The following is a 12,901-nucleotide window of genomic DNA, read 5'->3' as shown; positions in this document are numbered from 1 at the left end:
GCTCAGTTTTTCCACTGTTTATATTTTTGTTTTGGATTTCAGCATCTGCAGTTTTATTTGTTATCCATCAAAACTTTTATTTTTTTTCTCTTTGAAACACTATAATTTGTCTCAGCAGGAGATCCAGAGAATCTATATTTTCCTCTCAGTATTGGTATAATCCAAATATCTTTAGTTCATCAATGAAGATGATCTGGTCGTTCCTTTCAAAACAAGTTTTTAAGAAATGCCCTTTATAATTTAGGTCAGCAAATCCTTGGAAATCATTGTGTAATTTCCATTTTAATGGGAGTTTTTACAATGTTAATCTGAAAGTAAAATGTATGCGTGTAGCTATTAAGTTTGCATGTGAAATATATTTTAAAGAGTAAGATAGGAAATTACTTGTTTTTGTCATTCATTCTCAAATAAGATCATGGCATCTCATCTCCAATGTTGCGATGTATACAGGGGTGGCTGATTACAACAATCTGGGCTCGAAAGTTTATTTTACACAGGTTGCAGAGGTGTGTGGATGGTGTTGATTTTCAGATTCACTTCTTCTTTGCTTGTTAATGTTGAAGCTTTTCAGGGATTTTTTTTGGAACCCATTTTCCCTCAGTCATTTCTCCATGAAGCAGCTGCTTTGGTATTCTATCATCAGACATTATTTGACTATGTCCTACCCATGTAATCTGTGATTCTGTCAGAATTTTTCACAAGTGTGTAGATAGTGGGTAGGTTTGCCTGGGGCAGAATCTGTGTGTCTGAAATCTTGTCTTACCACTTAACGCGAAGTATTCTGCACACAGATATGGTCGTTGATATGCTGTCCAGCATGTCTACTATGCACAGACCATGAATTGCAAAATGTAGAATTATACAAATCTATGACTGTGAAATCTCTTAGCTGAATGATTGGTTGAAACGTTTGCACATAATTTATTTTTTATCATTAAAAAAAGCATTTTAAACATGACATAGGGACCCATCATGTCCACACAGACTGAATGCACCCATGAAACAATTGAATTCCTAATGTCAGAATTAAATTTAAAGATGCTCCTTCTCAGCTTGCACTGGTGGGAACTGGCTCTGGTTATAGGTCAGGGGGGACATTGCAACCTCTGGATTGATGGCTATTTTAAATATACCGTACTTCACACCAACGTATTTATAGATTTAGGACTGAAGTACAGTATGTTAGGTTTTATAAACTTGGTTAATATAGAAAATGAAGAGGTTTAAGATACTGAAAACAAGGATCTGTTTTTGCATTTGGAAATGTGAAAATAGGACCAAACATTACTAAAATTAGGCTTTTCCTCAGGAAACTACAGATGGTAAAAATTTGGTGAAATTTCCATTCAGCTTTGTTAGAAACAGTATGGAATCAGAATAACTGTGGTTAATAATAGTTGGGGCATAAATCCAACAAAACTGAATAACAGCTGAGGTGATCAGTTGAAGAATAAGTCATGGTAAATGCACTCTCTCAAGGCAGGGGTGCCATTCAAAATGATTGTGGCTGATCTTCCACTTTGTCACGTGATTTCCCCATATCCCTTGTTTCATTATGGATTGTTAATTTAAAAAAAAATTATAAACATATAGCATGGTAAACAGACCGTTTCAATCCAACAAGTCCGTGACACCCAATTAACATATACCCCCGAGATGTTTCGAATGGTGGGAAGAAACCGGGGCCCCTGGGAAAAGCCCACGCGGACACGGGGAGAACATACAAACTCCTTTCTTTTCTTTTTCTTTTTAATATATTTTTATAGAATTTAACATAATAAATGATGATTACATAATGAATCAATACATACCAAAGGGAAAGGGAAAAAGTAAGTAAGTAATAAAATGTGCATATTTACATTAATAGTTACTTGTAATAATTCAACCTGGTAATAAACATAATGAAAGCAACCACATCATACCCATTATTAGACTGTTATATGAAAATTATAAAGATAAAAGAAGAAAATATCAAATCCCCTCCCTCTAATCAAGGTTACCTTTTTTTTGAGAAGAAAAAGAAATCAATAATGATGTGGAATCACTGGTGACACAAACTCCTTACAGACAGCATTGGATTTGAATCCCGGTCCTGATCACTGACGCTGTCAAGACGTTGCACTAACCACTATGCCAACGGTGCTGTCCCATTCTTACCTGCTCTAGGTGATAAAGTCCTAACCTGTTTAGCCTTTCCCTATAACTCAGTTTTTTAAGCCCTGGCAACAACCTTGTAAATCTCCTCTGCATGCTTTTTATCTTATAGATATCCTTCCTGTGGTTAGGTGACCAAAACTGCACACAAAGCTCTAAATTTGTCCTCATCAATGCTAATAAAACTTCACCATAACATCTCAACTCCAGCTCAATGCTTTGATTTATGAAGGCCAATATAACAAAAAAACTCTCTTGATGATCCTATTTACCTATGATGCCACTTTCAGGGAATTGTTTATCTGTATTCCAAGAACCCTCTGATCTACCACACTCCTCAGTGCCCTACCATTCAGTCTGTCCTACCTTGATTTGTCCACCAAAAATACACCTCACATTTGTCTGCATGCATTCATCTGCCATGTTGTAGCTCACTTTTCCAGCTTGTTCAGATCTCTCTGCAAGCTTTGAAAGCCTTCCTCACTGTTCACAAAACCTCCAATCTTTGTATCATCTTCAAATTTCTGGCCCAATTTACTACATTATTAACAAGATCATCTTTTTATATTTCTGTTAATGTTCTCCGAGCACTGAGTCAGGGGTAAATCATATTTTTCAAATAACTTGTGCATTGTTCATTATTTTTACCATTGTAATTAGTTCCACTGTGTAAGTTTTTAATATTTCAGGTCTTACCTTTAATATACAGTAACTTTATTTGTCAGGCCATTGTTGTTAATGAGTCATGTGGGGCAGAAGCAAGCTTTCCAGCCTACACTATCCATGATGGCCATCAAGTGCCTATCAACACTCATCCCATTTACCAGGACTTGATGTGTTGCCTTCTGTGATTTGGTATTTCAAGTAAAAACATTTGTCTGATTACAGAAGGCCTGACTTGCTGAGATCCAACATGTTCTCCCTTGCCAAACGTGTGTTTGACTGTTGTTCACTGTTTAGAAAAAAAATCACTGCAACTTGAAAAGAACACTGAACTTTATTCTCTCCCAGCAGAAGTTGACTGATTTATTTGTTCCCTTAATAAAAACATACTGAAATATTTGAGGAGCTCAGTCGGTCTTTTCAGCGTTCATAAAAAGCAAAAATATATGGCCAACTTTTCATGCCTGAGTCCTTCTTTATGGAATAAGCCAGAAGCAGGAAATCGCAGAATTCAGACAATACTGGCTGGGGGAAGAATCCAGACTAATAGAAGGTGTTAATTGGATATGATAAGGGGAGAGGTAAGAATTTATCATGTAGAATATGAAGATGGGGAAAAGGGAGAGACAGAGCTGGGGGAAGATGATGGGGAGAAGAAATTGAGGGGGAGGGGTTTAATCAATGTTAATGCCATCAGGTTGGAGGGTGCCAACTTGGAGCATGAGGTTTTGTTCTTCCAATTTGTGGGTGGTCTCAGTCTGGCAGTGCATAAGACCATGGACAGACATATCAGCAAGGGAATGGGATGGGGAATTGAAATGGGTGGTTACTAGGAAATTCACAATCTTGCAGCAGATGAAGCCAAGGTACTCAACAAAGCAATCTCCCAGTCTGTGTCCTGTCTTTCCGATGTAGAGGAGACCACAACCAGACCACTGGATGCAGTAGGTCGCCCCTGCAAATTCACAAGTGAAGTGTTGCTTCACTTGGAAGGACTGTTTGGGACCCAGAGTGGTGGCAAGGTGAGGGAGGAGGTGTGGGCTCAGGTGGAGCATCTCCTGTGGTCACAGAAATAGTTACCAAGGGGATGATAGGTGGGGTCAAGACCAAAGGACATTTATGTGGGTAATGGAGATACATGGATAAGGGCTGAGTTGATGGTTGTAGCAGGAAAGCTACGTTGTTTGAAGAAGGAGGACATCTCTGATGATCTGGCATGAAGTCCTTATCCTGGATGCATATGTGATGGAGACAGGAATTGAGAGAATGGAATGGAATCCTTACAGGGGACATGGTGGGTAGCTGTGGGAGTTGACTGTTTTGTAGAAGATCTGTTGAAAGTTTGGCTTCCAGGATGGAGATAAAGAGATCGAGGAAAGGGATAGAGTTGCTAGAGATGGACCAAGTGAATTTGAGGTCGGGTGGAAGTTAGCAGCAAAGTGGATGAAGTCAATGAACTCATCATGGGTGCATGAAGCATTACCAAGTAGGTCATCAAAGGTGGAAGAGTTAAGGGCCCTTATCTGTATAGGCTTGAAGCATGAATTGCTCCATACAGCCAGCAAAAAGGCAGACATAGCCAGGGCCCATGCAGGCACCCATGGCTACCCTTTGACCTTGAGAAAGTGGGATGAGTCTAAGGTAATATTGAATTTTTTCCTTGACTTAAAACAGTGTAAGGAATGTAGTGATCGTGTTGATTGAAATCTGAAGAAGCTGTTCGTCCTGCACCTTTGGTTAGCCCACTAGACAAGTAAAATGGAAACATCATCATCCCATAAGAAAATAATTTGGTATTTCTTTCCTGGGTCAAACAATGATCAAAAACATCCCCATAGGAATTCTTCAATTGAGGGTGAGAAGTCTCAGCAATACAATTACTGCAATATACACTGATTATATAAATTGGTTAAAGCACAATGGTTAACAAACAAGTGTGTTGGTTCACAAGGGAAATGAAAGCGGCTGATCTTTCAGCAGCTTTAACGACTGACAGACAGAATTGGTGCCAATAGTAATTTTAAGGTTTAATCACACCCAGAAAATTATAAGGAGGCCTGAATGATTTCAAGTGATTCGAAATGGCTTCAAATGTGATACTTTGCATACTTGGGTGAACTTCTGCCATCTGTACATTTCAATGCATGCAAATAGTACTTTGTACTGGGAAGTTTTTACTAATCAATTTGATTTATTTTTGGTGGGGGGGGGGTGTTTCTTTCATTAATTGTTCTTTCTTGTAATGTCAGTGCAAAGTTGTAATTCAATACAGTGAATAATCTGTTTTCAAAGTTCCTCCATGTACTTTGTTCATTTCAACATGGGTGTGATCTTTAAATTCCTTTTCCTTTCTCAGTTGGGAAGACATATTTTTATGTGCCCGTGGCCAAAATGATCTTTATCAACTTAACATTATTAGGATGTGGTGCAAGTTTTGTCAGGGGAGTCTTAAAAAAATTTAGTTGCAGTAAATCTGAAATAGGAACAGAAAATTCTGGAAGCATTCAACAGGTCGGGCAGAATCTGTAGAGAGAAGCAGTTAATGTGATCTGAAATGTTAACTTTATTTTTCTAACCACAGGTGCTGCCTGACCCAAGTTTGTGCAGCATTTTTTGTTTTAGTGTATTGTCAACATTTTGTGCCTTGAAGCAATGAGATGAAGCCCTGTCATGTGGAATTGCTACATCTGTTTCAACTTGACCCGAATTCTGTTCAATATCAAGCCTGATCTGGTTAGCCAATTACCATTGACCCCAAAAACAATAATCTTAAAATTCTCATTCTTGTTTTTTGTTTAAATCTGAGGCATTTGCCCTAATATTCTCAATACCTTTCTCCAGCCTACAACCTCTTCAAGGGTAAGGTGCACTGTTTGTTCAGACCTTCTGGATGTCTCTAATTTTCATTGTCCCCCTCTTAATTGATGCTTTCTGCTGTCTGTGCCCACCAATCCTTTTGACTTTTCCATTCTCTTTGATCAAGCACTTAATTATTTCTCATGATATGGGTCAATATCGATTTTTGTTTCACGTGCTCCTGTGAGTTGCTTTTGGATGTAAAAGGGGTTTTGGCATCCTAAAAAAAAATCTCATCACAGAATTCGACTATTTTGTTCATTCTCAGCTGTACTAGTCAAAAAAGTGCTGTGCAGTCACATCCTATCTTGTATCAGGATGGGGTGGTTGAGAGGACTGGAGAAGTTGAAGCAGTTGGTATTTCCAGTAAAACCTCTGAGGATTGACTGCTTAGCATCAGAGATAGGGGCGGGGGTGCGAAGGATACTGAAGACCTGGAAAGGTTTGGATTGACACAATTGTGGAGTGGGAATCAGGCAGGAGCTCGGGAGAGGGTGGAGGCAATAGGACAGAAGTATGGTATTAGGGCTGGGGGTTAACTTCCCTGCTCATTCCCACACTGACGTGTCCATCCTTCTCCACTGCCATGGTAAGCCTCCATGCAAGTGAGAGGAATGACACCTCAGGTTCCACCCAGGTAGATATTTAGAGTTTATTTGTCACAATATACCAAGTGCAGGGAGAAGGCTCCTCTTTGAACAGACAACAGGTTATCTCTAAAATTCATACACCAATGTAAAGAGCACAATTCACTGAGTAATGAAAAGAAAGATCAATTAGCACCAAGCAAGGTCATCTTGATTACACAGTTATGGGGTTCATTCAGGGGTCTGAGGGCTCTAGGGAAAATTCCTTAACTCTGTTGATGCCTGCATTCACAATCTTAATCCCTCTCCCTGATGGAGTGTGTCTGGCATGTTATTCTTCAGTATGTTTGCTGTCTTTCTTAGGCAGTGTGAGATATAGATGGAGTCCATGGAGGGGAGTGAACTTTACGTTATGTTCTAAGCTGCAATCATACCTTCTGTATTTTCTGATATTGAGTAGAGCAGCTCACAAACCATGCTGTGATGCATCCAGCAAGTATGCTTTTGACGGTGTGCCTGTTGGGAGAAGAGGGACATGAATAATTTCCTCAATCTTCTGTGAGAGTAAAGGCATTGGTGCTGGTTCAAGGTCAGGTCATTGGGGGTATTTATTTTGAAGAACTCAAAGATGTATAGACTTCAGCAGCGTTAATGTGGACAGGGGTGTGGATTCAACCCCCTCTCCTGAAGTCGAAGATCATTTCTTTCCTCTAATAGATGTTGAGAGAGATGTTGTTATTCTTGGCACCATGCCACTAAACTTTCAATCTCTTTCCATATTCCCTCTTGTTATTTGACTACTAATGTTGTTGGCAAATTTGAAGATGGAGTTGGTATGTATTTAGCTACATAGTTGTGCATGTAGTGGGAGTATATAATAGGGGATTGAGTCAGCATCCATGAGGAGCACCAATGTTGATTGTGGAAGAGACGGGATTCTTTGGACAGGAAGTCAAAGATGCATTTGTAGAAGGGAGCACACGAGGCATGTAACCTAATGAATTTTCCAATTTATGGTGATTGTTGCAACGTGTGTTTACTCCCTCCTATCCTCTCTCTGTGCTCTGATCCACCTATGGTCTTCATTTATGTGTCCTTTCCTGTACCTACTCTTGGTTCACCCACCTGATTTCCTCCTCCACCTGGTTCCATCTTCCCTACAACTCTTCCTTCGTGGTTCCAATTCTTACCTTCCTTACCAAAGATGCATAGGATTAGTAGGTTAATTGGTCATATGGGATGCACAGAATTTGAGGCCAAAGGGCCTGTTTCTGTGCTGTTTCTCTAAAGTTAAAAAGAATCATATTCCAGCCCTGGTACCTTCCGTCTTCCTGCTTTTCACCCTCTTGCATTGCACCCTTGCCTGGCTCCATCTATCATTATTGTCTGCGTTGCCTCTTTCAGTCACCTGCCTCTGTCTCCCCCAACCTAATGAATTTTCCAATTTATGGTGATTGTTGCAACGTGTGTTTACTCCCTCCTATCCTCTCTCTGTGCTCTGATCCACCTATGGTCTTCATTTATGTGTCCTTTCCTGTACCCACTCTTGGTTCACCCACCTGATTTCCTCCTTCACCTGGTTCCATCTTCCCTACAACTCTTCCTTCGTGGTTCCAATTCTTACCTTCCTTACCAAAGATGTATAGGATTAGTAGGTTAATTGGTCATATGGGATGCACAGAATTTGAGGCCAAAGGGCCTGTTTCTGTGCTGTTTCTCTAAAGTTAAAAAGGATCATATTCCAGCCCTGGTACCTTCCGTCTTCCTGCTTCTCACCCTCTTGCATTGCACCCTTGCCTGGCTCCATCTATCATTATTGTCTGCATTGCCTCTTTCAGTCACCTGCCTCTGTCTCCCCCAACTTTTCCTCACCTATCCAGCTCCATCTCTTCATCATCTTTTACCCTTCCTCATTCCACTTATCACCTTGTTCCTGTCCACCTCTCCATTATACCTTCCCTCTCCACCCTCAGTCTTGATACTTCCCATGTCTGACATCACCTGCTTGTAATCAATCCCATCCAAGGTGCCATGGTTACTGATAACCACCCAGCTTGTACCTGTTAAGGCGATGCTGACCAGACATTGAAATGAAGTGATTTCTGGTTAGTTGTTTTGGAGATGGAAACCACTTCTAAATTCAGCCTTGTCTCATCTAAATAAATCATGTCTTTCTCGTTATGAGCATGAAAAAGGTGCAGGATTTCCATTTTCATATTCCCTTTAGCTGACCATGTTTTTGCTAAAAGTTGGTAGCAATCTTATTTTTTAAATGTCAGGCTAATTTTGTGGACACAAAAGTAAAAATTATTTGCCTTATTCAATAGCAGAGTGATAATTTTTTTATTTAAAAATTAGCAAGGTATGGTTGACACAAATTAATATTGACCCAATTAAGGGGAGGCTGAGCAAGCACATAGGGGTGAATGGAATAGAGAATTACACTGATAGATTTACATAAGGTAAGAGAACATGTTCAAGGGAAGCGTAAATTCCAAACATGGACTGGTTGGTTTGAATGCCCAGTTTCTGTGCCACGCATCCTATCAGGCAAAGTGTTCTATCATTATTATAATGTTTCTTTGAAATGAGGATTTACCATCTAAATTTAAATGAGTTAAACAAAATCAAAGTTAGCACAAGGAAAATATCCAATTGAGTTTATTTTTCCATGGATAACATTTTTGCAGGTTTCACTCATATTTTCTTCTAATTACCATGTTCTTTATTTTTGTAACGTCACCATAAAAATGTGAACAATTGTTTTGCAGAAAAACAATTGAGCCATTACATTAAGGAACCAGAGATGCAGATGCAAGCAGCCCTTTTGGTGGTTGGGGGAGGGGGTGCAGGTTGGGAGTGGGGGGGTTTACATTAAAACCGAACAGAGTAACAAATGGGCAGCACCATCTGCTGGTCCAAATAAGCAGAGTGCCGACAGTTATTGAACGACATTTCTATTCAAGCAGATGCATTTTCATGCTTTGGTGCATAATTTTACTTAGCTTTATTGGAGACGAGATTTACAAGCCTCTATTAATTAGATATTCACATGTTCTCATGTGCAAGCAGGATCGTGTGCAGTACTACCTTGTCTGGATGTGCGGTGATTATATGTTTAGAAGCATTGATTCACAGGGAGGACAAACGTTGATAAAATCATGTGTTTTTGTGAAGCAAAGTGTGTATCTTCACTACAGCACACTAAGTAGGGCATTTAGCAGTTATCATTCAATGCCTTCCTCACGATCAAAGCTGGAGGTGAAACAGCGGAGGGCTAGCCTTTGTTGAATGAAAAGATGGCCTCTGTGAGGAGGTCTAGAGGAAGGGTAAGTGAAAGACTGAATAAGTGGGAGGAGGGGTTTGGACTAAAGGCTAATGGGATTGCATAACCTTCTTTTCTACTGGCTGGTGACTGAGTCGCAATGCATCGCCATCTTAGCTGTTGCAGCTTTCTTTAGCCTTGTATTATTTGTTAGCTCAGACCTAAAGGTGGCATTTGTTCACAATGTTTGAAAGCTGTTTGATTGCCTCTGCCTACCAGTGCGGCAGCGCTACTGTTAGGCTGATGAAGCATGTGCAGAAATATTATCCAGTGGAGTGCACTGGCATTGGCCTGAAAATCTGTTTGGAAATGCCTGGTGGCAATTTACTTTGCTGTAGTCAGCAGATCATTTATGGGTGAGAAACACAGACATGCTAAGTTGTATCTTACTGCTCTATTTAAACGGGAAGCTTTTCAGATTCCTGGAAAGATGCAGTGGATAAATGTGTCCTTAAAACATTTCAAAATCGGTGCTCGTGATATAAACAGCTTGTTTGTGTAAACCACTGTGAATAAGGCCATTGCCTTTTTAACAGGCACATAGAGTAAAAAAATACAATTATACTGGGAGATCAAACACGTATATATTTGAAAAGAAGGTTCTTTTTTTTTAGCTTTTCTGAGATTGCATGTAATGTACAGCTTGTTAGAATGATGACAGCAATTTTAGTTAATGTCTTTGCCTGCAGCTATGCTGACCTAAATATATTGTTGATGTCAAATCAAGGGACTTTGGTCACGTATTCAGATCTACTTTTAGATCCTTTGCTTTAATTTAAATGTGGACTGAGAAGTCAATATTGTGTATGGTCCTGTCGCAGAAATGTACTGTTTAGCTTGGAGAATTCATCTGTTACTCATCTTATTTTATTTATTTTTTAATTGTGCTTTTAGTTTATTTTTGCTATTTTACTAATAATAAGAAAATCTAAGACTTGTAAATATAAATGAGTGTGTTTATAATTTTATAGCAGCAGCTCTCCTTTGGATTAACTGATTTTAAACTGCACTGAGTTTTAACTATCATGCAGCCAATTTTGTAGTATATCAGGACTTGGATTTGTCTTTGCTACTTTGGGAGAAATTTCCTCTTCGGCAAAGATTTGTAAATACCTAAATAATGCATTCATCATTTATTTAATTTTAGATAGCAAATAGAAGAACTCTCTCATGGACATTGTGTATAATGTCAAACACTTTAACAAATATATAAATTTAAAGTAGATTTTGCAAAAATGTTACATTTTTCTCACATTCCAAATTCATAAAAATCTGTGATGATTGGTTTCGCTCTTACTTGAGAATAATTGTGAAGCAAGGGTCAATTAATGCCTTTTGCAATATTTTGGTCTGCAGGATAGCCTGGCATTAAGTTCCATTTTCAAATGTCTTTTAATCTAAGCATTTTTTTAGTGTTTAAGTTTGGCTGACTAAATGCTTCAGCTCTGGTTGTGGGTAAACTTTTGGAAACTTTGCCCTGAGCAGTTTATAAAGAAATTGACTTGGCTTATGGATTTTTGGAACAAGATTGGCTCATGCAAGGCCTTTAAGCCTGTTCTGTTATCAAGTGTTAACATATTTGTTTTGTAACCTAACTTCATGTACTAATCTTTTGCCAAATTCACTACTGAGTTTTTAGACAATGTCTCTAGTTCTCCAATCCATAAAAATCATAATCAATAAACTATTTATCTGGGCCAGGTAGTTTTCCTCACTAAAAACATTAAACAACCATTATCTTCCACAGAACATCCATCTGGTTTGTGAAATGATTCTTATTAAATTTAAACTCTTGATCCCCAGTAACATCATGTATATTTAAACTACACCATTTCCAAAGTTAAGATGTAGTGCCTGAAGATGCTCTCTGGATATGATCTAAACAAACCTTTGTTTCCTTGAAGCAAAATCTTTATCGATTTATAATCCACTTTCTCTCATTAAAAGGCCAGTACACTGAGATTCTGTGTTCATCTTGTGGACATCTCTGATTTTTAATGTTTTATGCTTATGAACTCACTAAGTCTCTTTAGATCTTCTCTATTTCTAACTACAGTGCATTTTGTTTTGTAGTTTTTCAATTCACAATAGAAAACTTCATGAAAGCATTGACTGAAATCCATTTGATGCAGTAATTTTTGATTTGTTATCAACTCTTAATGTTTCTATATTGCTTTTAGTTCACCAATCTATGAAATTAAAGCTTCTATTAAAAACTTTCAGATTATGTATATACAGAAATGGTATATTTTTCTGTGCAACATGCAATCTCTACCTTATTAAAGGATTACATTCTTGGTAATACTGTAAAAACAAAGCTAATAAACGACTTCCAGGTAGCTTGATGCTGCTCCCTGTCTCCCATTCTGCGATCTCAGTGTGGTATCTCCTGATGTTTATCTTGATGTTGCCTTCAAAGCATTTTTTTAAAATCTCATCATTTTATTTTCTAATTGATGAGTCAGGAAAGCAGCCATTGTTATAGTAGGTGTGTATCAGGCATATGCACACAATGTCTACACCATCTCATTTGATTCTGCCTAAATCAAAGCTTCAACACTCAAGATGTTGACAGTGAGTCCTCTGGATGTGGAGACTCTCTAAATGTTATGTAATGTGTATGGCCATTTGGCTAACTTTAGCATTTGCTATTTCCATATAAGTATAGCTTGACACATCACCTGGCTGATTTTCTTTCCTTTAGAGCTTTGTTTGTATTTTCAAGGGATTTTAAAAAAAATTGCACTGGAAAACAATAATTTGAATCATATCTGCATATATAAGTACATAACAGTAAAGGTTTCTCTTGAAGTATCTATAACTTGTCTATGTGTTATTTTTGCAGCCACCTTCCTCCCAGATCGCTGTTGATGGTTCTAGTCCACAAGCGAAGCAGATTGTCAAGTTACAGAATGCGCAGCTGATGACTGGAAATAAACAAAAAAAGAAGGAAATGCAAAATAAGCAAGATAAAGCTAATCGGATAATTTCAGAAGCGATAGCTAAGGCAAAGGCACGTGGAGAGCAGAATATTCCCAGAGTGGTCAACCCAGCTTGCTTGTCCACTGGGTCTGCTCGAAAGGAAGAAAGGAAGTCGGGCAAAGGCAAAGCAAAACAAAAGGATAAAGATTCAAAGAACTCTAGAACTGGATTATGTTCTAAGCCAAAGGATATAGCAAAAATAAGGTAAGTTGAGAGAGTTTCTCCTCACACTTTCATATACTGTATTTACACCTAATTTTTCCTCATGTTGAGCCTGATTCTTCTGCTAACCGCCTTGAGTCTTTTGTCCTCTGGTTACTGACAGTCCAGCCAC

The 12,901-nt window shown here is 38.6% G+C and overlaps 1 protein-coding gene across 10 annotated transcripts in view; it reads left to right on the top strand.

Annotated features, from left to right (window-relative positions):
- Positions 1 to 12,901, top strand: part of chd9 (chromodomain helicase DNA binding protein 9) — a 243,818-nt gene that overhangs the window by 113,321 nt on the left and 117,596 nt on the right. For all 10 annotated transcript variants that reach the window (XR_011345802.1, XR_011345801.1, XM_069901582.1 and 7 more), the window contains exon 3: positions 12,431 to 12,771. Coding sequence is in view for 8 of the 10 variants with exons in the window: in XM_069901582.1 (XP_069757683.1) it covers positions 12,431 to 12,771 (341 nt within the window). In the remaining 2 variants the exon portion in view is untranslated. The remainder of the gene's footprint in view (positions 1 to 12,430; positions 12,772 to 12,901) is intronic.

The sequence above is a fragment of the Narcine bancroftii genome, chromosome 10, assembly GCF_036971445.1.
Source record: "Narcine bancroftii isolate sNarBan1 chromosome 10, sNarBan1.hap1, whole genome shotgun sequence".
Lineage (NCBI taxonomy): Eukaryota > Metazoa > Chordata > Chondrichthyes > Torpediniformes > Narcinidae > Narcine > Narcine bancroftii.
This window is presented reverse-complemented; position numbering and strand designations above follow the sequence as displayed.